The sequence below is a fragment of the Neophocaena asiaeorientalis genome, unplaced genomic scaffold (assembly GCF_003031525.2).
Source record: "Neophocaena asiaeorientalis asiaeorientalis breed wild unplaced genomic scaffold, Neophocaena_asiaeorientalis_V1.1 scaffold30, whole genome shotgun sequence".
Classification (NCBI taxonomy): Eukaryota; Metazoa; Chordata; class Mammalia; order Artiodactyla; family Phocoenidae; genus Neophocaena; species Neophocaena asiaeorientalis.
The window spans coordinates 9,297,060-9,321,569 of NW_020174923.1; the positions used below are offsets into that span (position 1 = coordinate 9,297,060).

The following is a 24,510-nucleotide window of genomic DNA, read 5'->3' on the forward strand; positions in this document are numbered from 1 at the left end:
GTGGGTCTGGGCTGTGCCCCTGCAGATGCCCTGTGGTGGCCACACCAGGGTTTCCTGCCAGGGAACAGTCCAGATGGCGTCCATGGCCACGTGGATGCATCTGCAGATGCCCTGAGGTGTCCACTCCTCCAGACCGGGGAGCTCGAGGTGCTGAGGCCCAGCGGCCTGGGGCTTGTTGGTCTTGTGGCCAAGGGAAGTCAGCCTGCGGTGGTCAGCCCGCGTCCCAAGTCACACCCCAGGTCCTGCCACCCACGTTTTTACCTTCAGCCCCAGGTTCAGCTCCTTCAGCGAGCGGCGCATTTCGTTGGTCAGGATGTTCATTCTCTCACATTCTTGGAAGGCGACAACCACGTAGGGGGTCTTCTCGGCGGCCTTGGCCATGATCTCGGCCATGTTGAAGGTCTCCGGGATCTTCTCCAGGATCTCATCCAGCACGGCCTTCACCTGGAAGCCAGCCCCCAGCCAGCCTGTGTCACTGCGCCCGCACCCCCAGCGCCAGGGCCCGGGTGCTGCCCCGACGTTCAACTCCGAGCCCAGGAGCAAGGCAGGTGGAGTTGCCAGAAAAACGGGATCACGGAGGTGCGGCCCCGCGTCTGATCAGGGTGAAGGTAATCTTGGCCATCCGGCTTTAGTGTTCTGGCTTCGTTGTCACGGCCGTATGGCTCTGGCCACGGGAGCATTAGGCTGCCCTAGCCTGGTGCCTTCAGACATCCCTGGATGCACTGCTTCCCTCCCCCATCAGATCACCTTGTCCTCGGTGTGGGCTGTCTGCAGGGACTGTGCGGGGCACACCCTCTCAAGGGGTGGCCCACATGGTGGTCACGAGCACCACGGCCACCAGAGCATCTACTGAACTCTGGTTTCAGTCATTACGCAAAGAAAATGTCAAGGGGCCTCAGAGCACTGAGAGTCTTCCAATCAAGAATTTGGTCTACTTAACTGGGAAGCCCAATACTTAGCTAATTTTTAGTAGAGCTTGTCGGGAATATTTTAAGAAGTGCCAAGGTGCCGATGCCTCTTGAGACGGCAGAGGTAACCCTGGCAGCTGGGGAATTTATTAAATGCTCTTACGTTGTCTGCGCCGTGCTATTGCAGTGAGTGTTCATAGGATCTGTCCCCCGTGCTCACCTAAGCACATCTGGAGGGACTGGTTTAAGCGTCTAGACTGCCCTGCCTGAGCCACATGCACTGCCCTCCCAGGACTTCGGCTGCTGCCCTTGTGTTCGCGGGGCAAGGTTGAAGGGCAGGCCCTCTCGGGAGCCCAGCCAGGGAAGTGAGGAGCCGCAGGGAGGGAGGCTGCTCGGGCGAGTACGCGGAGACGCCCCGCCTCTGTCTAGCTCAGCACTTGGTGCTCCGTCTGGGCTGCAGCAGCCCGCTTGCAGGCTCCCCTCCCCCTGAGTTCCTGATCCCGGGGTCTGGAGTGGGGCCTGATGGGCTTGCTAACAAGTTCCCAGGGGCTGCTGCGGTAGTTGTGCCCCCGTGTCCCAGGCCCTGCCCTTCCTCTGTTGCCGGATGGGTAGTCAGGCTCCTACCTTCTCCTCGCGAGATACCCCGGTGCCGCCGGCTCCCGACCCGGTTTCTTTGGGCTGCATTTCCAGGACAGTGCGGAACAGCATCTCCGAGGTGGCCGTCAGGAAGCCAGTCTCTGCATTGGGGTGCAGGCCATACAGGCAGGGGCTTTCTGGGGGCAGGTTCTTGTCGACGTATTCGTGGTAACCCTGCAAAGGGGGGGGGGGCGGGTGAGCAGGGAGAGCTGTGTGAGCTGGAACCCGTGTCCTCCGTTCGCTTCCCAGAGCGTTCTGTCCCCGTCTTGCCCTCTGTACCAAATCTCATTTCCCTGACCCCCTTTTGGGGCTGCTCCCCAGCCACACAGAGGAAGTTTCCACTCTCCTCCATGGAGGCTGCCTTTCAAGCCCTCTTACTTGGGTTGCCTGTCTGCTTGCTTGATTATTGGTGGTCCATCTGCGACAGAGGCTCTCGCCAGGGAGCCTGCGGGACGGCACTGACCTCTGTTGCTTTGCGTCACAGAGGGAGCTCCTGTTTAATGTGTTACCCATCCCTGGAAGGAGCCCTCACCTTGTAGTCCAGGTTCGGGGGGATCTGAAAGCCCGGGGCCAGCAGGATCTCTCCCTCCAGCATCTCCGCCTGGATGTACTCCTGTAGGTACGTCCTGCAGAGCCGGCGGTCCCAGTCATCGGTGATGTGGCCACCGTACATGATTTCCCCAAAGAGGTAGCGGAGATCGTCCCAGGGCACCTTCGGAAGGGCGGCGGCCATCAGGGGACCCTGTGCCCTGCCCCTTCCTGGGTCTGCCAGCCCCTCCTGTCACCCCTGCCTCCACCAGGTCTGCAGGGTCACCTGCTACCCTCGGTCACCAGGCCCAAGCCTGGCCCTTCCTGCCCCCTGACTCGGCCACCAGCTCCTCCTTGACCCTCTTCCTGCCGGGCTCCTCGCATGGGGGGCTTGCCGGCTTCCCCTGCCTCCACCCCACCCCCAGCCAGGACGGCCCGGCCCTGTGCCCGCCCCTCTTCTCTGCGCTCTCCCTTGACGTGACCTCCCCGACCCCAGCACCGGCACTGCAGACCCCGCAGGCCCTCCCCCCAGCTCCCACATGCTCCCTCTGCCCGTGCCCCCTTTGTTCCCCACGCTTGGAAATGGAAGTATGGAGCCACCTGTGACCTTTCCCTTAACCGCCGTCTCCAGCAAGAGCGGTAACTCTGTGGATGGGCTCTTGGGCACCGTAGATCTTTCTGGCCATGAATCACGTCCAGTTCATCGTGCCTTCAGGATCTATCGAGTGGGTCTACTTTCTGGTCCCCCAAAGGGCCCTGGTTCCGATTATACTCCAGGAGCCTTGCCCACGCGTGCCCCTGAGGTCTCGGTGGCACGGCCAGCTCCAGCAAGTAGCCTCCCCGCCAGAACCTTGGCTCCCGGGCCCGGCCCGAGGGAACCGGACCAAACCGGGCAGTGCACACAAGTGCGCCCCCCGTCGGCCGGGTCTCTCCGTGCATCCCACCCTTGGCCGCTCTCACTGCTCTCTGTTCTGCCTCTGCTTCCACGCTGTGCCCTCAGCCTGGGATGCCGCTCCTTTGGCCACCACATGGCCGTGGCCGTGCTCCGCCTCCAGAGCGGCTCGAGTGCGGCCCCTCCACAGAGCCAGGAACCCGTTCTCCCGCCCTGGTCCCAGCACGCAGCTGCACCTCCTGCACGGCGCTGTCCAGCAGCGGGAGCCACGCGGGGCAGCCACGCACGTAACTTCAGATTTGCCAGCAGCCACTTAAGTAGAAAGATTGTTCCAACAGGCACTCAGCATAAAAACTATGAATAAGGTATTTTACGTTCTTTTTTTGTTTTAGACCAAGCTTCTGAAATCCAGAGTGTCTTTCGTTCCCCTCCGCTGGGACTTGCCGCATGTCACGTGTGGTGGCAGCTGACGCGCTGGGCAGCGTAGCACACGCACAAGTTTCTCCGAGGACTGTGGCTGTTTAAGGGCAAGGTGGGCATTTATGTAACTCCCACAGTGCCCTGCCTGGATGGCCGCTGTTTACCAAATGCAGGCAAGTTGAAGTTAATTGGATAAGAACTTGCTGATTTATCAAGTGTCTGATGTGCTCTCATGAACTTTGACTTAAAACATTAATATCGGGGCTTCCCAGGGGGGCGCAGTGGTTAAGAATCACCTGCCAATGCAGGGGACACGGCTTCCAGCCCTGGTCCGGGAAGATCCCACATGCCGCGGAGCAGCTAAGCCCATGCACCACAACTACTGAGCCTGTGCTCTAGAGCCTGCGAGCCACAGCTGCTGAGCCCACGTGCCGCAACTACTGAAGCCCACACGCCTAGAGCCTGTGCTCCGCAACAAGAGGAGCCACCGCAACGAGAAGCCCGTGTACCGCAACAAAGAGTAGCCCCCGCTCGCCACAACTAGAGGAAGCCCGAGCGCAGCAACGAAGACACAACGCGGCCCCAAATAATAAGTAAATAAATAAACAAAACAAACCAAACCATTAATATCTTCTCAATCGTCATCTTGTGACTTGCATTTTTTTCTCTCTGTCTGTTTAGTTATCTTGGGTATGCGCGGAGCTGCCTTTTCTGCATTTTGCGTATTTGCTTCGGGGATAGCTTCTGTTTCTCCTGCAGAGTAGGGCTGGGTACACCCCAGTTTGCCTCTCCGGCCCCATGACCTGCCTCCTGGGATGCGGGCCAGTGGGACTAACCCCTGGGGGGTGGGTGCCGTCTGTGTGCCCGCACTTGCTGGATGGAGTCCCCAGAGCACTTGTCAGAGACACGTTGCCAGGCCTCGCCCTCAGAGTCTGAGTCGACTTCCTCAGAGTCGGGAGGATGGACTGGCTCATTGCGGGCCGAGGGCGACATCCCCACAGGAGGTCACTCAACGTTGCCTCCCCGCCGCGAGCTGGGACAAAGGGAAGGTCAGGCTGTGCAGGCCTGGGGCCCCGGCCTGATCACACACTGCTGAGCGGGACACCGAGTGTCACTCACACCTCACCCTGCTGGTCACTGGAGCACACGGTGTGCGTTCTCGAGCAGTTTCTTACCCAGCTAGGGTTCTGTGGGTGTGTAACGAGGGAAGCGTCTGCGTAAATGTCGTTAGAAACTTCTAGCAAGACTGCTCCTCCCACTGGAATCTCCCCAGAGAGAACTGCTCTGACGAAGCTGCTGTGATGAGGAAATTCTTTCTTCACATCTTCTTGCATTTATTTGCTTGTGTGCGTGTTGTAAGATGTGCCACTGGCGTTCAGCTCAGACCCTGTCATAGGCGAAGTGACCCCCGGCACCTGCCCATGGAGACCACTGTTCCCCTCCCCTGAGGAGGGCCGACTTCCTGTGCTTGGCCAGGAACTAAGCCAACAACATTCCAGGCTCAGGCTGGGGTGGTGGCCGTCCTGGGGGGGGGGTCGTCTTCCTCTGGGGTCTGGGGGCAGCTGGCCCAGGTCTCTCCTCCCAGTGCATCTGAGCTTTGTTACGATGGGTGGGACACCCTCCGCCCCTGGTTGCTCAGTCCCCAAAGCTTGGAGGGGGTGTGTGAGCCTCAGGCCTCTAGCCAGGCCCCTGGGGCGCCCACCGAGCCCCAAAGCGGCGGGTGCCTTGGCCCTGGGGCGCTGGGACAGGGAGCGGGTGACACAGGGGTGTGTCCGGGCACCCTGGGCAGGTTCTCGGGAGCCTCCTGGGTAAGCGGAACGTCAAGCTCTGTCGGTGCAGGAAGGTGCCGGCCGCAGGAGCACGGAGGAGCCCTGGGCTTACGGGGTTCCCTTCTGCCTCCCACGGGGGTCACAGAGATGGGTCCTGTGCCAGCGCCACGCTCCACATAAGATCCCAAGAGGAGCCATGTCAGGCGGGGAGAACGGCCGGCTCTAAGTTCCCGAGGGGGTGGCCACATCTGGAGGGGGCCTTGCAGCGGGCTTCACCCCACCTGGGGCGCGAGTCTCCCCTCTGGGCCCGCAGACAGGCCCTCCCGGCCACGGAGCCGCCTCGCAGCAGCCCTCCCAACAGCTTGCACGGCACTGGACACACTGGTTTTAATTTTCAACACAAATGAAAGGAAGCATTCCGTGTCTCCAGGGAGATTTTTTTTTTGGCCTTCCCTCTGAACCTGCGTTCTGTCAGCAAGGCCTGCGGCCCAGGCAGCCCTTTGGTATCTCCTCTCGGCTCACGCTGTCCGGGGGTCTGGCCTTTCTTGGGGAGTCGCTGTTCGGGTGCAGGACTGGCAGGTCCCCAAAGATATTGACTCCCGTGGAGTTAGAAAAATTGCCAGATGGCTGAGAACTGCTGGAGGTGGTGGCCAGGGCCTGGGTGGTAACCATTATATCAGATGGCTGGGGTCACAGAGGAGTCGCACGTTTTCCGATTTTCTTTGGCCTATGAAACCTATTCAGTGTCTCTTAAACGCGAGACAGAATAATTGAAAGGAAGGCAGGGTGGGAGGACCACCCAGCTGGGCTCCAGGTGGGTCCTTACCTTGGGGTTGGCCTCCAGGTAGTTGTAGAGCACGTTGATGGAGATGGTGAGGTCCCCGTTGTTGAAGGGGTATGACCTGTTCCAGCCCTGGGCCCCAAACTTGCGCCTCTCGGCCACCACGGCGTGGAAGTAGCACAGGGCGAAGAGGATGCACTTGAACTCCATCTCCTTGGTGCACATCTCCAGTGTGTCCTGCGGAGGGCAGGCACGCGGGTCAGGCAGGGTCCGCACAGACGGCCGGGGCAGGACCAGGGCCGTCTTTGCCAGCTGCTTCGCTGGGGGTGCAGGTGGGGATGAGGGGTGGGGCCTAAGGCCATCGACTGCTCTGAGCCGGCTTCCCGAGTCTCTCCCGACCTGTAGAGTCGGGTAGAGGACGCTTTCTTGTCCTTGCTTCCTCCAGAAATGCAGCTGTACCACTCTTAAGTATTGGTTGCAAGTCAAATTATTGGTACATCTTCCCAATAAAATATTCCCCGATACAGTTCCCCCGCAATTATCAACGTTCCTCATCATCTACACGCAAGCAGTACCCCAAACTCGCCAAAAACGATCTGCAAAGGAGGAGGGGATGCTGAGGAAAGCCTTTCTGAAAGCAGGTGGCCCCAGGGAAAGGCCAACCCAGCCCAAATTCTGAAGCCCAGTTCTCTCTGGGTTTGTGCGACTTTAACGGATCAGTCTTTGCTCAGTGGATGCCTCTGAACACAGGGGCTTCTGGAAGTTAAGCTGGGCTCCTCTTCACCCGCTCAGCCCTATGAGTGCCTCCCAGTGGCCGGGGGCCGCAGGCACGGCAGCCAGAAAGCTGGACCTGGGACAGACGCCTATCAAATGGTCATCATCGGGAAAAGTGCCAGGAAAAAATACACAAGGTGTAACAAGGGAGGGGCCCTGTCCTGATTCCATGGAAGCCCTGACACACATGCCCGGCTGGGGTCCCCTCCAGCAAACATGGAAAGGGAGGGGCGCAGATGGAGGCTCCATCACCCCAACATCCCCCCCAGATCCTTCCTCCATGCCTGTCCTAGAGACGGCGCCGTCACCTGTCAGCTGTGGGCCCAGGAGACAGACCTGGCTGGACCCTTCCAGACACTGGCCGTGAAAGGGTGCAGACTGAGACCGCCAACCAGAGGGAGGAACCCGCCAGGCCCGAGGATGAGGGAAGGCCTGGTGGGTTCTGTCTGCCTCCAGAGACTTCCCTCTGGTTGGACCGCTCATCACTGGCCTCCCGGGCCTCTGGGCTCTGTGGTCACAGATGTGCCCGGGGATGGTCTGGGCGCATCCCAGCCACGACTGCCTCTTCCTGTGAAACTCTGTGAAGGCAGTGGGCCCCCGAACTTGGGATGGTCCCCTCAGGAAGCAACAGCTTTCCTCATGGCTTCCCTTCCGATCTTTGCAGATGCCTTAGGTGATGCACAAAGTTAGGGAGCCCTCGAGCACCTCAGCAAGCCCCGGCCACGTGCCCGCTCGCCTGTCCTCAGCCGGGCAGCCCCACCTCGCTTCTGCCCGACGGCGACTGCGCTTCCCGCTGACTCCAAGCGGCCAGAGAGCATCTCCCCAAAGCCCAGCAGCCCGTCCGCGTCCTCCCGGCTCCCACGTCCCCCGCCAGAGGCCCCAGCGGGCTCCACGCGCTGTGCTCAGAGGCTCTTGCATTTTCTGTTGCTTGCCCCTCGGGCGTCAGCTGTCTCTACCTCGACACCCACCCCCCGGCCAAGCCTGGCTCGGGAGCCACTCTGCGGCCTGGAGCAGGCCCCAGACTCCTGCAAGTGGGGGACCAGCTTCCTGCCGACCTCGCCACCCTCTGCCACTCCATCACTGACTGATATTCTAGCAAAATATGATAGAAATGAAAAATGGATCACGTGCTCGGATTGACAGTGATGTCAAAATGCTACAGAACTCACTGCATGCCTCCTCTCCACCTCCGCACTGACTCAGCACGGACAGAAGCAAACAGCTCTGGGACCCCGCACTGGCCTGCGGCCCCCAGTGTGAGCTGCGTCGCCCTGGGGTTTCCGTGCATGTCCCCACACGTTCATCACACCCTGTTCTCACTCCTGTGAACGCGTCCACGCCCCTCACCAGACTAGGCCAGTCACCCGCGTAACGGGTCTTGTTCACTGTTCCCTGAGCCCACCACGTCCTGGGCACACGGACGTACTGTTTGGAGGAAGGACCCGGTCTGCACATATGTTTTCATGCTTTCCATTCTCTGTGACTTTACACTCTGACCTTGGTGGGTCCTTTAAGCCCATAGGGAGAGGTTAGTGGATGACTCAGATGTTGTCACATAAATTAATCAGATAGAGACGTTACACAACATTGGCACAATGTGCTCCATACATAATCTTTGTCGGGTGTTATCAGAGAATATGGGGTCTCTTCTTCAAAACGGTTTTAGACTCACTTGGGAGACCAAATGCGTGCACCCAGAAAGTTCTAGTAGAGAACAGATGAAGATCAGGTACCAAAAGAACGGACGTAGATGCTGGGGATTTGCGGAGGGGAGCAGGGGTGCCAGGGAAGGCTACACACTTGGCAGGTTGGGGACTGGGAGGTTTGGATGAGGGAGGAGTCACGGGAACAAAGGTCCAGGCGGACACAGCGTGGACAGGCAAGCCGAGGCCCCCCTACCCACCCTGCAGGGCCAGGGCACCCGGCGTCCCTCCACAAGGCAGTGGGGCCTACTTGTCGAGGGAGGAAGACTGGGCCCGGGACCAGAGCACGGAGACCTGTGTGGCGGGCACTACCGCCCCCCCGTCTGTCACCACCGCCCTCCAGCCGGGCGCTGCGGCCCCATCCCCTTCGCACCCGGCCTTCCCACAGCATCGCGTCTCACGGGGAGTGAGAGCAGGGGTCTGGGCAGCACTGTGGCCCCAGCAAGGCTGAATGACCCTCAGGGAACCACCTCGGGAGCTTGGCCCCTTCCTAAGGTGCTCGGACAAGCAGTGGACCCGGCCCACACTTACCGGGCCTGACGTGCAGGTCATGAAACTGATGGATGATACGCGTTTCTGCTCTTTGAAGCTGTGCGCCAGGCACTTTAGATCATTTGCATTTTGCACAGTCCTTCGGGGATCTGTTCATTTTGTGGCTCAAGGAGTGTGTGCGCGTTGGGGATGGCGTGGGTGGGAGAGAACCGGCAGGCGCTGACGCTGGGCCAGGCACGGGACACGGGGGTAGGCCACGCTACCTGGGTGAAGAGGTCCAGGGCCTTGTGCAGGTTGGCGTACATGCCCGTGGGCGGCTCGTTGGTGATTTTGATGGCGTTCTCCAGGATGCCCTGGGGGATGATGTGGGACTCGGGGCTGGGGGCCGGCTCGGCGCTGATGAACACGCGGTAGTCATCGTGGCTGCCGACGCTGTACCGCTCCAGCTTCTTGTCCAGGGTGCTCAGCCACTGGGCCACCAGGTGGATGTTCTGCAGCCAAGACCAGGGCTTAGTGTACGCATACTCCTCCCCACCCCGGGCCCATAGGGCAGGCCCCTCCCCAATGGCACCCGCACTCCCCACCCCGCTGTCCGCCCTTCCCGGGGCGCTGGCCACGCTTGATAATTTCACTGAGCAACTGAGTCCCCAGAGTTGAAGCTTGTTCTCAGTTCGTTCAGGACCTCCAGCCTTGCGGCGAGGCCTTCCTGCCCTCCACCAGCATAAGGGCTGAGAAATTATACGGTCCCCACCCCTCCTCTGAGAGGCCTGAGTAAAAAGAAATGACTTGGAGGGACTTCCCTGGTGGCGCAGTGGTTAAGAATCCGCCTGCCAATGCAGGGGACACGGGTTCGAGCCCTGGTCCGGGAAGATCCCACACGCTGCGGGGCAACTAAGCCCGTGCGCCTCAACTACCGAGCCTGCGCTCTAGAGCCCGCGAGCCACAACTACTGAGCCTGAGCTCTAGAGCCCGCGAGCCACAACTATTGAGCCTGCGCTCTAGAGCCCGCGCGCCACAACTGCTGAAGCCCGCGCACCCTAGAGCCCCTGCTCTGCAACAAGAGAAGCCACTGCAATGAGAAGCCCGCACACCACAACGAAGCGTAGCCCCCGCTCGCCGCAACTAGCAAAAGCCCGCACGCAGCAACAAGGACCCAACACAGCCAAAAATAATAAATTTATAAAGAAAAAAAAAAAAGAAATGACTTGGAGAAAAGAGAACCCTCATGCACTGTTGGTGGGACTGTAAATTGGCACAGCCACTATGGAAAACAGTTTGGAGGCTCCTCACGAAATGAAAAATAGAACTACCCTCTCATCCAGTAATTCCAATTCTGGGTATTTATCCAAAGAAAATGAAAACACTGATTCCAAAAGATATGTGCACCCCTATGTTCACAGCAGCAGCATTCACAATTGCCAAGATGTGGAAGCAACTTAAGTGCCCATCAGCAGGTGAGTGGGTAAAGAAGACGCGGTGTATATACACGATGGAATACTAGCCATAAAAAAGAATGAAATTTTGCCACCTGCGACAACATGGCCGGACCTAGAGAATATGATGCTAAGTGAAACAAGTCAGACAGAGAAAGACAAATGCTGTATGATTTCCCTTATACGTGGAATCTAAAAAGCAAAACACATGAACAAACACAGCAAAACAGAGAGTCACAGATACAGAGCCCAAACAGGTGGTTGCCAGAGGGGTGGGGGGAGGAGAGAAATAGGTGAGGGCAGTTAAGAGGTACACACTCCCAGTTACAAAGTAGAAGAGTCACAGGTGTGAAACGTACAGTGTGGGGAATATGAGGTAATGTCTTTGGTGACAGACGGTAACTGGACTCGTCATGGCGATCATTTTATAAAAGAAAATGAACAGAAAGAAGTGACTCGAACCTGAGGTCCCCGCATGGGACCAGGCTAGGCCCTGTGGACCTGAGGTCAGCCACGCCGGAAGCCGAGGCGGGCCTGCAGTGGGACCAGCCGGGACCTGGCGGTGGTCGGGGGGCCGGGTGCTTGGAGGGGCTGCAGGACCGAGGAGGGGCAGTCGAGCCAACAAGGGGGAGGGGGGGAGGAGGGGAATGTCTTTCTCACTGCTGAGGAATCCACACTTTCAGTGGTGATGCCTCACACCACCTGCCAACCCAGGCAGAGCTGTGCTTGGTGTGGGCGCCTCCTGCTCCCTCCTTCAGGGGCTGTAGGATTCCCAGCCACGCTTGTGAATGTGACTCCCATAACCTGCTTTCTCTCAGGCCTTCAGGCCAAGCCCCACGGGCGCTGAGGCTGGGATCCCTCACCCAAGAGGCACAGGGGCCACCCACCCCCATACCTGCAGAATGACCCAGTGTCCCTTCTCCACAGCCATGTCCAGGGCATTCTCCGCCACCACCTCTTGTCCCTGCCCCAGGGACACGTTATGGAGTTTCCCGTTGTCTATGGTAAATCCCAATTTTTTCCCTAAAGGAAAGGAAAACAGGAAAAGCATGGGGATGGCTGAATGACAAAAATGGAGCTTCTGTGATCCACAGCTGGGAATTCCACACCCTACCCCTTTTAAAATTGTGGTAAAATACACATAACATCAAATGTACCACTTTAAAAGCCATCTTAAAGTGTACGATTTAGCGACATTTAATAATTCAGTGTCGTGCGACTGTTTATCTGGTTCCAGGACATTTTTATCGCCCCAGAAGGAAACCCTGTACCCATTAAACAGTCATTCTGCATCCTGTTCCCGCCCCAGCCCCTGGCAACCACGAATCTGCCTTCTGCCTCTACGGATTCCCCAGTTCTGGACGTTTCAGATACAAGGAATCGTATACCGTGGAGCCTTTTGTGTCTAGCTTCCTGCCTTTGGCACAGTGTTTTCTCGTTCCGTCTACGGTGTAGCCTGTGTCAGTGCTTCGTTCTCTTTTATGATTTACCACTTTGCCATCAGCCATTCATCAGCTGATGGACGTGTGGGTTGGATCTACCTTTTGGCCGTCGTGAGGGGACCTGTTTGTTTGGACACCTGTTCCCGGCTCCGTTGGGAACGTCCCCAGGAGTGGAATTGCCGGGACATGTGGTGACTCGATGTGTGACTTAGGGAGTCACATTCCCACCAGCAATGCACAGGGCCCCGCCTCTCGTCCCCTCCCGACACCTGTCACGTCCGTGTGTCTGATACCTGCCCTGCTAGTGGGTGTGAAGGGCCGTCTCACTGTGGTTTGGACTCGCTTCTCCCCAGACCCGGCCGCACTTACCCAGGGCCTCCACGTCCTTCAGGGGGTCAGCGCCCGGGGAGAGGATGAAGAAGATGGGGGTTGAGGGGCTGCTCTCCTCGTAGGACTTGGAGAACTCAACGCTCCGGCCCTCTGTGAACTTGCTGCCCATCTTCTCCTCCACAAAGTTCCTGAGGGGGACACGCCTGGTCAGACCCGAGGCGAGGGACCGCTTTTCTGGGGGACTTTCTTAGGCAGAAGGGCCTCTAGCTGGAAAGTCGGTCTCTACAGGGGCCTCCTGCAGGCAGGGGGAGTGTGGAGGGGAGCGTGTGCGGTATTTGGCGGTGTTCGCGCTGGGCACCCTTTGCGCCCGTCCACCTGTGCACAGACAGGTGAGAAGCTCTCAGCCAGCTGATGCCACCCCCACTTTCAAAGGCGTGCAAGGTCAGCCGGGAGGGAACCCGGGCCGCAAGTGTTCCAGGTGACCACGCCTCAGCGCTCCCAAGGAAGGGATCAGTTTCTAGTGGCTTCCTGTTTCCCACACACACTACCTATCTGCTCTCCAGACCAGGGCAGCGACACGGAGCAGAACCTAGATCGGCCTCTGCGTCCTGAGGATCTCCCCGACGGGGGCTCTGAGGAGGACGGACGCGTGCGTTAGAGTCGCTTTGGTGAGCTCCGTGGGCCACAAGACATGGATCATCAGGAAAGTCACAGAAAAAACCCAAGCTTCTCTTTACATAAGCACCCCTCTGTTCCAAGCCCCAAACTCTATCTTGACCCTGATAAGGCTGGGGTCAGTCGAGGCCCCTCTTAGGGTGACCTTGGGATCTCAGCTCTCTGCCCCTCTCTCTTGACCACAGGTGGCTGAGCTCACTGTATCTGAATGAACCACAGGAGCTAAACTTATGTCCAGTGTGGTCTTTGAAAGAAGGACAATGGCAGCCTCCCCGCGAGAGAACACACTTATTCCCGAGGAGTCGGCAGTCCGAGCGCTCTGAGCGTCGTGAAGACCCGTGGGTGGACCTGTTCTCATAGAGGCTTCCCTCTGAGTCAGCGGGGAGTCTGCGGGCGGGTGCCAGGTGGGCCTTCCCACTCCCGTGGGAGTGATAGCTGTCATTCGCTCCCCGGCCTGGCCTTTGCTGGCCTCTATACAGACCCCGAGCCAGCGCTGACCACAGGCCGGTGGGAGGGCTCCTGCTCCAGGCCCCTGGTTGTACTTGATTCTGGCCTTTGGAACTGACCCAGAATGTCAGTGCTAGAGTCCTTGCCCGGGAAGGAATTCTAGAAGGTACAGGTCCTGCCTGGGGCAGGAATGTCACAAGCTCCCTGCTGCTCCTGGCGTGGCCGGGCCACGTGGTCATTCTCTGCGGCTGAAGTGACGGTGCAGAATAGAGGGCCCCTGGTTCCGGTCGGGCTCCGCTGCTCCTAGTGCTGTGTCCTGGGCACAGGGGTGCTGGAGCCGCCCCCGGCGGCTTGCATGCTGGCAGGTGCTACAGACCCGGGCTGCTGTTCTGGGGAGCCCGTTACCAGCACCCCGCCCCGCCATGGGCGAGTTACCTTCCCTGGGCCTGTGGACCCAGAGGAGGGGAGGTGCCCGGCTCGAGGGGTTAGCGGAGGGCGGAGTGAACCTGGGGTGGGGGGGGGAAGGCTCTGAGCGCGCCTGGCACCCACGCTCTTGACGAATAGTGTGTTATTACTATTTGCCGTGGACTTGGAGTCGAACTTCCTTGCTCTTGAGCTCCACCGCCCTGTTTGATTTGGGAGGTGAATCTGCTTTCCTCGCGACCACTGCAGAGCATGACTTGGGTTCGCCTGGCGTTTGCGGTCGCCCACGCGGTTCCGACGCGTTTTCTGCCGTGGTGACTCGGGTGGCTCTCAAGGGTGCTCTGGGGGCCGTGGGGCTGGACACCCACGCCTGCTCAGCTCACCCACAGGCGGCGTCCCCCTGGATGCTCAGTGCCCTTCGCCTGGGCCTTCCCCACACTGTGTCCGTGTCCGACCTTCCCGGGATGCCTTCCTGCTTTCTCCCTGGACCAGCTCGACTCTCCCTCGTGACGTGATTTCTTGCTTCACTCCGCCCGCTCCCCTCCTGCACCCAGAACCCCTCGCGGTCCCTTTCCTCTTCAGTCCCGAGAAAACAAAGCAAAACAGAAACACGCGTCTGTGAACAACCAGTGGGTGTGAGTCAGGCCTCTGCTTTGGCAGACGTGGGCCTCTTTTGGGAAATTTGGTGGCTTTCAGGCCACTAGGACAAACGGAAAACCAAGATGCCCCTCTGAGACGGGGCCTGTTTCATTCCCTCCCTCCCCGACGACGCCATGGCCAAGACGCCCCTCTGAGAACGGGGCCTGTTTCATTCCCTCCCTCCCCCACAATGCCATGGCCTCCCCGGGCCGGCTGTGCAGATGTTACAGCTGTTGATATTCCTGAAGTCTTTCTGTGCTTTGGGGAGTGAAAGGAACGGGCGCTGAAACCCGATGGTTAAGTTTCCAGTCCTGGAGGCGTTTCAGGTCCAGAGAGATTGTTCACGAAAGCAGAATGGTTCTCTTTGCAAACGAGCCGTAAAAATAAAAGATTTCCTCTAAATCCAGCCACTGAGGCCATGAAAGTCCTCGGGTGCTGATGGCTCTGCCACTGCTTTCTCCCCACAGCATCCTTAAAGGACCCCGCGTGGTCGCGGCCTTGGAGGTCATTAGCACCCAGGCTTTTTTAAAAAAATTAATTAATTTATTTTTGGCTGCGTTGGGTCTTTGTTGCTGCGCGCGGGCTTTCTCTAGTTGCGGCGAGCGGGGGCTACTCTTTGTTGCGGTGCGTGGGCTTCTCATTGCGGTGGCTTCTCTTGTTGCGGAACACGGGCTCTAGGCACGCGGGCTTCAGTAGTTGCAGCACGCGGGCTCAGTAGTTGTGGCTCACGGGCTCTAGAGCGCAGGCTCAGGGGCTGTGGTGCATGGGCTTAGTCGCTCCGCGGCATGTGGGATCTTCCTGGACCAGGGCTCGAACCCGTGTCCCCTGTGCTGGCAGCGCGCCCAGGTTTTTATAAAATCTTGGCGGCCAACCCGGGGAGTTTTATCTTCCCGTCGCTTATCTCGGGGCGCCTCTCCTCGCCCAGGGTCAGGGGAGCCGGGGGTCCCTGTTGGCCACCTTCAGAGACCCCAGAGCTACGAGAACTCAGAACGGGAATTGGTGGGTGGGATGGGAGGCTCCCACTCCCCAGCCCTGAGGCCCAGGCCCAGGCTGGGGCGGGGGTGGGGTGGGGTGGGGATGGGGGCACTCACTTGATGGCGTAGGTCATGCGGTCGGGCCGCACGCACCTCAGCATGCACAGCTTCTGCAGTGCCGTTTTGTTCTTCCACTCCTTGGGGAAGACCTCCTTTTCGGGGGCTTCCGACTCCACGAGCTTCTTCCACCGCTTGGCGGATCCCTCTATGTCGCTGTCCAGGTTCTTGAACTCATCCATCTCCGAGAGGGCCTGGGGGCAGACGGCCTTTCAGCTCCCCCCCATCCCAGTGGGCGCCTTCCCCGCGGGCTCCGGGAAAAGCATGACCATGGGGCCTGTCGCTCAAACGATGAGCTGCTGGGGATGAATGGCTGGGACGAGGGAGGAATCCGATCGGGGATGTGACTCCTGGCTGCTTCTCCGGGGGCTCTGGAACAGGGGTCCTGCTCATCCCAGGGGGCCGCCTTCCTCTGGTCTTTCTGAACCGACACGGTGAGGGCCCCAGGATTCTGAGGAATAGCCTTGACACTTTGCATTTTCCTGGAGGTGAGGGGAAGCGGCGGAGGGGCGACCCCTGGGCACACCCTGGGGCCCGTCGCGGCTCAGCTTGCCGCCTGCAGGGACGTGATGATGAAGTTGCTGCGCTCCGGTAGGACAGCACAGTCCCCGTGAGCTGGCAGGCAGCCCATCAGTGCCTGGTCCCACCTCTGAGGCCTCCTCGTTCTACTGAATGTTACGGCCGGGAGCACCTTGTAAACATGTCTGGGGCGAGCAGGAAAGGCCGCGAGGTGGGGAGAGAACACAGTGTTCAAGTCTGAAGGCCAACCTTGATGCCGCCCCATCCCTGATGCTGCAGGAAGTCCACGGGTGACGCGACCCCGGCCTTGAACGGGAACCGCAGAAGGAAATCCAGCTCCACGGGGTTCAGCTCCTTCTTCATGGACAAGACCTGAGGGGCCGTGGGGCTCGCTTAGATGTTGCCCTACAACAGGGGCTCATACCCCTTGCCTGCAGGGGAAGCACTGCCCTGCCCTTTTGGGGTCAGCCCAAAGCTTGGTCAGCGCCTTGTTTGTTTTTAACTTGCGGTACAATACACACAGCACAAAAATGTACCATCTTAACCCTGTTATGGTCTAAAATCCAGTGGCATTTAGTGCATTCACGCTGTTGTACAACCATCGCCACTGTCCAGGTGCACAGCCTTTTCATCACCCCAGAGGCAAAACCCCTACCCTTCAGCAGTCCCACCCTCAGGCAGCCATCAGTCTACTCTCTGTCTCTATGGATTTGCCTTTTCTGGACATTTCCAGTAAATGGAATCATACGACACGAGGCCTTTTGCATCTGAGCGTGTTTTCAAGGTTCATCTGTGTTGTAGCGCGTGTCAGTGCTTCATTCTTTTTATGGACGGATAATGGGCCAGTGTATGGCGAGACCACATCTCGTTTACCCAACAGTCCGTCGCCGGACGTTTGGGTTGTTTCTGCCGTTTGGCTGTCGTGAAAACGCTACCATGAATGTTTACATGCACGTATTTGAATACGTGTTTGCAATTCTTTTGGGTATATACGTTTTCTGGTCACATTCGAAGTCACCTTGCCGCGGGTGCGCACAAGCTCTCTGGGCTTCTAGCAGGCCCTGTCTTGGTCACTGAAGTGGCTCACTGGGCAACTGGCCCAGCCCCTCCATCTCAGATGGACGGCAGGGGAGCCGGGGCCGCGGTCACTGTAACCTCCCCAGTAAGGAGCTCACACCGCTGCTTTCTCAGATTCCACAGAGAGTTTCCCCTGAGTCAGGGTCTCTTTTTTTTTTTTTTTTAATCTTAGTAAAATAAAAAGTTCTTTGGGCCTGAAAAGAGTACATTCTACTCTGGAAATTAGGGGGAGCATCAAGGAAACTTAGCTTGATGTGCTCTCAGCAGGGAGAGAAACAAGGAACCCGTTACTCAGAGATTCACATGGAAAAGAAACCTCCTTAACCTGGACCCCTAATTCCAAGTTGGAGTTTGGATGGAAAGCTGGGTTGGCACTGATGCCCAAGCTAGCTATGAAATCCGTGTTCCCAATAACACCTATAACACGGTGCAAACAAAGTGGCGGAGAGGTTGTTTAATCAATTTAGTGGAACCAGAATCTTTCAATCTTTCAGCAGGTCTGTGAAAACAGGGGCACGTTTACTCATTAGTACCTTTCTTTCCCGTCCACAGCGGACGAACCGCTAAGGCGGGACTGTCGGCTTGGCTTGACTTGAAGGGACTAGAATGACGTCTCTCTTTAACTGACCTCCCCTCCCCTTCAGTGGCTCCCATTGGGACACCTTTCCTGGTACCAACTCAAGAGCCCAGGTGTGTTCCACATATTGTTAAAAATGCAGGTTTGGATCCACTGGGTCCGAGCCGGAGCCTGAGAATCTGCATTTCACACACACACACACACACACACACACACACACACACACACACACCCACTCTCCCCCAGCACCCCACCTCACCCCACGGGGCTCCGGTGCTGCCCGTCCAAGGACCACACATGGGGCATCGAGGCCAGATGTTACCTGAAATGTCACCTGTGCGAGGAAGATGAGTTTGTCTCGCTCGAAGAGCCCGCGGGCCGTGTACATGTACACGGAGTAGGTGATCTCGTCCGTCAGGTTGATCACACGCTGTTTGACCTCGTCGGCGGGGGCGGTCTTCTGGATGGCCTTCTCGAACACCACGTTGAAGGCCTGGTCGGGGAGGGGGGGTCACCGAATGCAGGGGGCTCCACGCTGCCCATGCGGGCTCCGGGGCACTGCTCAGACCCGGGTGCTGGTGCCCTGGGTCCCACCCCCCAAGCCCACCTGCAGCCTGGGCCCCAGTGGCCCCGGACCCGGATGCAGCCGCACCTTGAGCGAGAACTGGTAGATGGGGTTGATCTTGCTGAGGTCGTTCAGGATGAAGTACAGCAGGGACGCCCTCCCCGCGGCTGGCATGTAGTTCTCTCTCGCCTCGTTGATTTTAACTTCTGTGATTTTTGCCTCTTGCACCTCAAAACAAACAATCAAACGATGGGCAGAAGACCTATGTAAACACTTCTCCAAAGAAGACACACAGGTGGCCAACAGGCACATGAAAAGCCGCTCAACATCACCAAATCATTAGAGAAATGCAGATCAAAACCACAGTGAGGTACCACCTCACACCAGTCACAATGGCCATCATCAAAAAGTCTACAAATAACAAATGCTGGAGAGGGCGTGGAGAGAAGGGAACCCTCCTACACTGTTGGTGGGAACGCAAATTGGTGCAGCCACTATGGAAAACAGTATGGAGGTTCCTCAAAAAACTAAAAATAGAACTACCGTCTAATTCAGCAGTCCCACTCCTGGGCACATACCCAGACAACACTATAATTCAAAAAGATACACGCACCCCTACGTTCGTGGCAGCACTATTCACGATAGCCAGGACATGGAAATAACTTAAACGTCCATCTACAGATGAACGGATGAAGATGTGCCTGGCGGGCATCCACGCGCCTTGACCCTGCCCCAGGCCCCCAGGGGCCTCCATGTGGCTACGGCTTCTCTTCTCAGTGACCATCCGCCCAGCTCCCATGCCCCCTGCGTGCTCCGGCTGGGGGTGCAAGGGGGTAGCCCCCAAGATGGTCTTTTACCTTTTCCTCAATCTCGCTGGCCATGTGTTTGGTGGTCTCCAGATTCTCAACTAAGGCTGTGTCTCCCAGAAAGTTCCCCGATGCGGCCGACAGACGGGCCAGCAGAGAATCTTCCAGCTCTTTCAGAACAATCTTAAATTCATTCTGAGACTTGGTGAGGTTTGCCTGCAGGAGGGGTAGAGACCGGGAAGGGAAATCAGTCGCTGGCACGGCCTGGTCCCCCAGCTGGGGGGCTCGGGGGGGGCTCAGGGCCAAGGCCCTGGGACTCGGAACGGGAGGAACACGGCAAGCCTGGAAGAAAGGGGCCGGAGTGGAGGCCCCCAAGCAGTGCGGGGTAGGGGGCCTTGCAGCTGCTTGTCATGGGCAGCTGTGCAGCAAGAACGTGGGGACCATGGGACATGAGTGGGGCCTGGGACCCCTGTGAGCCCACGTGTATGGCTCAGCCAATCAAGGAAGGGCCTGGTACACAGGGGCCGACAGCAAAGACATTCTCGTGGGGCAGGAGTTCGGTGCTTTAGGGCAGCCCGGGCACTGCTGTGACTCCTGTTCTTTCAGTGAAGCCATCACTTGATTTAGAATTAGATTCAGGAGGCAGCCGGAGAGGAGGAGTGACTCATTCTGTCGTACCAGACACACTCAGTGTGACAAGCAGGGCACCTTCACAGCCGCCAGACGCCTGGGTCACAGTGACCTGCCCCCTGCTGTCTCTGAGCTGCCTGCCCCACTCCTCCTGTCTCCACATACCTTCAGCTGCTCCAGATCTGGGCGCTCTTTGGCCACCACGGTGGCCAAGAGCTGGTCCTCAAGCCCGTCCCTGGTGACCAGGAAGTTGATCAGGGTGCACTGGGCCTGCATCTCGGGCTTGTAGTGGGGGTTGAAGCGCTTGGTGTGCAGCATCAGGCGGAAGTTGGGGTGGTATTCCACCTCTTTGTCGCCGATCTTAATGAACCTGGCGGTCGGCGGACGGAGGGGTTAGGAGGGTCCCCGGCGACCAAGGGATGGCAGCACAGACAGACCGCCTTTCCCGCCAGCCTGGGAGGAAGGTCCAGACTTCTCAACGACATGTTTCACTATAAAGCTGCTTAGAATAAAGGCCTTCCAGAAGCCGTCGGCACAATTTTCCACTTAACCGGGAAGTGTCTCCCCTCTAAATGCACGGAATCATGTGGGCATATTGTGCTGGGCTTTACCCTGATTAATAAATAATCTGAAACTTGAGGAAAAAAAAAACAAACCCACAACCATCCCTCTCTGGGCTGTGACCGGCCCTTCTAGAAAATGCACCTGCTTGCTCTCTGGCCGGTTTGTTCTGATTTTTTAGGAGCATTTAAGTTGACTCTGCCTGCACATCTTACTCATCTGGAAGCCTCTGCAGAAACACTCTGGCCTGGGCTCCACCCCAGAGCCATTAACATCAGAAAGATGTTGACACCCCAATTCAGAACACCGGGACATCCCTGGAGCTCCCCAGGTGAATCTGATGAGAGGCCAGGGTGGGAACCCGGGTCGGCTCACCCACTGGGGTGGGCGGGGGTCGCTTCTCTCCGGCTCCCCACTCTGCTCTCCCCTTTCTGGCCGAGCTCACATTCTGGGGGGCCTCTAACTTCAGCCCTGGGTATCACTACTCACACCAGGCCCTTCTCAGAGTCTAGGACATCAGCACATTTATGTCACCTCTGTTCTGGGCTTCTGCCTGCACCCCCCTGAGTTTATAGGTGGCTCAGATCAACTCTGACCTTTACATTTTTAAAGTTGATTTAATTTTTTATATTAGAAAAGCAATACAGGGAGTTCCCTGGTGGTCCAGTGGTTAGGACTCTGTACTGTCACTGCCAAGGGCCCGGGTTGTTCGTTCCCTGGTCGGGGAACTAAAATCCCATAAGCCACATGGTGCAACCAAAGGAAAAACAGTAATACAAGCTCAATGCATCAACAAATGAGCGGGTAAACAAAATGTGGCAGGTCCACACAATGCAGTGTCATTCAGCCATAAGAAAGAATGAAGTATGGATACTCGCTACAGCTCAGATGAACCTGGAAAAGATACTCAGTGAAAGGAGCCAGGCACCAGTGTCCTACCGGCCACGGAACCGGTCACTTTCGGTTAATTTTATGTTATGTGAATCTCACCTGAATAGAAAGAAATAGACTCAGGATTTGCAAAATGCATATGGAAATAGAAAAAAAAGATGACCATCAAGGATCGTGATCTGCAGGCAGTCGCTAATAAACTGTTGGTGTAGGTCTTCCTTCCTAGTTGGAACGTGGGCCCACAGTTGTCAGTCTCTCCCCTGGGAGCTGGGGGTCCCTTCGCGCATTTTGCCGAAGCCCCTCCTGCCTCCCAGGAAGGGAAATGCCCCGCCCTTTCTCTCAGTCCAGAGGCCAGACCTCACCACTGAGGACGATCTCGTGGGTGAACCCGCGGAGGTGGACGCTGCCACTCACTTTCCCTTTTTGATTGTGTTCCTGCCCAGCAGAGGGTCCAGAACTGGGTCCACGGTCTCGCCAATGTTCTCGATGAGCAAGGTGTCCCCTTCTGAGATGGCCTGCTCGATGACATCCAGGTAGCTGTGGGCACAGCACAGGGGCTGTGAACGCCCTGGGGCCCGGTGACGGCGCAATTGCCCCAGAGGGACCGAGAGAGGGACCGAGGGGCCAAGAGCTCATTCCTCTCCCAAACGCCTCCTTCCCGAGGGGAGCTCAGGGCTTCTGCGTAAATCGCCCCCAGGCTGACAGGGCGGGTGGTGAACGTGGAGCGCTTCATGGCCACTGAGCCAAATTCCACAGCTGTGCGTCTCCTCTCACTGCCCAGCACACTGGGAAGGCTCCCAGTGCAGCTGCGTCACGGCCATCGCTTCTCATCTATGACGATGAGAGACGGGAAAATGACCGCCCGCAGCCCCCCGGCTGGCAAGTGACCAGGCAGGACCAACGCAGGCAGGAGCCGAGGCCAGCGCTGTCCCCCAGCAGGAGCGGCAGGTAACGGGGGAGAGAGGAGCCCCGAGTTTAATTCTTTACTGCCAGTGCCCAGGGCCAAGTACTAAAGAAATCCACATGTGGGTCGGCGTTTGTTTTCAAAGACCCATCCATCCATTTAGCGAGTATGAAAGGCCCCAGCTGGACTTCCCAGCACCGTGGCCCGGCCGGCCGGCCGCCACCTCTGGAGCCCCTACCCCACCCGCCACGGCCGAGCACCTCTTCTGTCCCAGGCGGATGGCCTTCAGCTTGCTGCCGTATTTGTTTTTGATCCACTTGATGCCCTGCAGCTGGGCGTCCACGAAGAGGGGCCAGCGCTCCGTGTTGCACAGGATGGTGGCATTCTCTGTGGACATGCGGTCGCTGGGGAGCCCCTGGTTGTTCCAAGTGGCCACGTCTGCATCGTCGGTCAGCAGGCTCAAGGGATCCAGACCTTCTGTGAGCGGGATGGGGACCTGCCGAGGGGGCAATGTGGCCTTACTCACCACTCAGCGGAAAGCGGCTCTCCGAGCAACACGTGGGCCGCCGGGCTGCGTGGGGGAAGACAGCCATGCATTCGCATCACCCTGAGAAGCAGCTTGGAGCCCGGCCAGAAGGGATGTCGGCGTCGGCCTCGCAGGGCCACCGTCTACATCCTGAGTGGCTGGAGCCTCCATTGCAGGAACAAAGGTGCCATCTGGCTGGGGCTGCCCTGCCGGAGACCTCCCCAAAGGTCCTGAGTGATGGATGCGACAGGACCTCCTACCTTTAACTGATTTATATAAGGGATCCAAAACCTCTCCATTAGCTCATTTCGATATTTCTTGGTGAAGTAGCCCACGTAGGAGACGAAGGCGGAAATCAGCAGGACGTCCCCACACAGTGTGGCCCCCTGGCTTCTGAAGTTCTCCACCGATTCGGCCCAGCGGATGTTTTCTGATGCTAATCCTCCTACCAGCCTGAGATGGGGACAGGGCTCAGTGGGCAAAAGAGAAGCACGTGTGTCGGCCGGGGGAGAGAGGACGGACTGGAGGACCAGGGAAGGCGTGCCTCCACCTTTAACACGCCAGAGACCTTCCAGTTTCAAATCCTTACTCTGCTCAGTGGTTCAGGACAAAACATGCCTTGGGGGAAGTTTTGGGCAATAAATGCTTGAGGGAAGCAAAACTAATGCTTTCTGGAGGCGGTTGGGAACGCCGAGTTTCCCTTCCCCGAGGGGCCGACGTCATGTGGATGCTGACGCTACTTGACCACATCAGCCACGTGCCGAGGCTGCTGCCCAGACACCACTGAGCACGCGCTTTGGGCCGCGGGAGTCCAGAGGCAGCCCCCGGCCCTGTGTGGAGTGAGGACCCCTCAGGCCCCCGGCTCGAGGGCTGGTCCCTGACCCTAAATGGCACCAGGAGTCTGAGAGTGTGGACAGGTTTGTGCTTGACGAGCCTGAGGTCTGGCTTTAGCATCCTCCGAGCAGCCCTCCTTGCCAGGGACCGAAAGGCCACTTTACCTTGGGAGAGGTGAGTCCACATCCCACGGGAGGCCAGGCACACAGCCTGGGGGTCTCCTGGGGTTTATCACTTTGTGCTCAGAAAGCGGGGGCTGGGGGCCTTGCTGCCTCCACCTGGGGCGTAGTCCCCCCGAAAGGCCATTCTGTGGGCTCATCCCTTGCGGGGGGCGGTGTCTGAGGACAGGAGGGGCCCCTCGGAGGGAGTAAGGCACCTGTTAGCCAGCGAGATCACACTGTTGGTGGCGTCAGCCTCCTGCTGACACTTGATTTTCTCGGCTGTCGCTTTTTCAAATGCCGACGTCAGGTTGCTCAGGTTGGCGTTGAGTTCCTGAAGGAACAAGACACACAGGCCCTGAAATCGGGCGACGCTGGCTGTCCCCAGCTCTCCTCCCGGGAGGGCCGGGAACACGGCCGACGCCGGCAGCCTCCGGGGTGATCAGGTCCCCACATCGGCCTGCGGGCTCTTGCTCTGCTCCGTAATTCATGGCAGCGGCTGTGCTGACCCCTCTCAAACGGAGACACGGACCAACCACGCCTGCCGACGGCACTCACAGCGATCTTGCTTTTGATGCGGGAGAGCTTCTCCTGCGCCTCGGCCAGCTCCGCGTTGGCCTCTTCCAGGGCCTGCCTCTTGGGGGCCACGTCGCAGTAGACCTCGTAGAAGCGGACGATGTTGATGCACCAGGAGCACAGGCCCGCGGCGGCTGTGGACTTGGAGCGGATGAACTCGGGGTCGAACGTCGGGTTGCCTTGGTAGGGCCTGGAGCAGGACAGCGGGCGCTGAGGACGCAGACCTCCCGCCACCCCCGTCCCGCCTCCAGCTCCGCATCCGTCCGCCGCTCCGGTCCCTGTTACCAGCAACAGGACGGGGAGCACATTTAACTTTGTTTTTTTTTTGTATCTTAGTGATTAGAAAGAAGAAGAAAGAAAAGAATGAAACTCAGAATTCTGGCCTCTGGAGTAGAATTTGGAGGGTGAAGGGCAACGGAAGTAGTGATTTCAAGTCCTATATTCTAGATGATGGAAGAAAACCTGTGTTTTTTTTTTTTTTTTTTTTTTTTTATCCCTTTCTT

The 24,510-nt window shown here is 58.1% G+C and overlaps 2 protein-coding genes across 4 annotated transcripts in view; one reads left to right on the forward strand and one right to left on the reverse strand.

Annotated features, from left to right (window-relative positions):
• Positions 1-14,840, forward strand: part of PGS1 (phosphatidylglycerophosphate synthase 1) — a 54,960-nt gene extending 40,120 nt beyond the window's left edge. For 2 of the 3 annotated variants that reach the window (XR_003005360.1, XM_024760607.1), the window contains one exon: positions 3,357-3,769. The gene's annotated coding sequence lies outside the window, so the exon portion shown is untranslated. Of the gene's footprint in view, positions 1-3,356; positions 3,770-12,671 lie in introns of those variants that run through there. The other variant, XM_024760608.1, reaches the window with a different exon arrangement.
• DNAH17 (dynein axonemal heavy chain 17) overlaps positions 1-24,510 on the reverse strand; it is a 159,650-nt gene that overhangs the window by 2,668 nt on the left and 132,472 nt on the right. Inside the window, exons 66-83 of the mRNA XM_024760605.1 lie at positions 23,990-24,197; positions 23,650-23,765; positions 22,700-22,892; positions 22,174-22,409; positions 21,424-21,546; positions 19,723-19,927; positions 18,979-19,143; positions 18,209-18,349; positions 17,879-18,049; positions 16,152-16,274; positions 15,384-15,577; positions 12,148-12,296; positions 11,232-11,359; positions 9,167-9,394; positions 5,980-6,171; positions 2,077-2,256; positions 1,533-1,718; positions 262-444 (exon numbers count right to left, since the gene is read on the reverse strand). Of these exons, the coding sequence (XP_024616373.1) occupies positions 262-444; positions 1,533-1,718; positions 2,077-2,256; positions 5,980-6,171; positions 9,167-9,394; positions 11,232-11,359; positions 12,148-12,296; positions 15,384-15,577; positions 16,152-16,274; positions 17,879-18,049; positions 18,209-18,349; positions 18,979-19,143; positions 19,723-19,927; positions 21,424-21,546; positions 22,174-22,409; positions 22,700-22,892; positions 23,650-23,765; positions 23,990-24,197 (3,121 nt within the window). The remainder of the gene's footprint in view (positions 1-261; positions 445-1,532; positions 1,719-2,076; positions 2,257-5,979; positions 6,172-9,166; positions 9,395-11,231; positions 11,360-12,147; positions 12,297-15,383; positions 15,578-16,151; positions 16,275-17,878; positions 18,050-18,208; positions 18,350-18,978; positions 19,144-19,722; positions 19,928-21,423; positions 21,547-22,173; positions 22,410-22,699; positions 22,893-23,649; positions 23,766-23,989; positions 24,198-24,510) is intronic.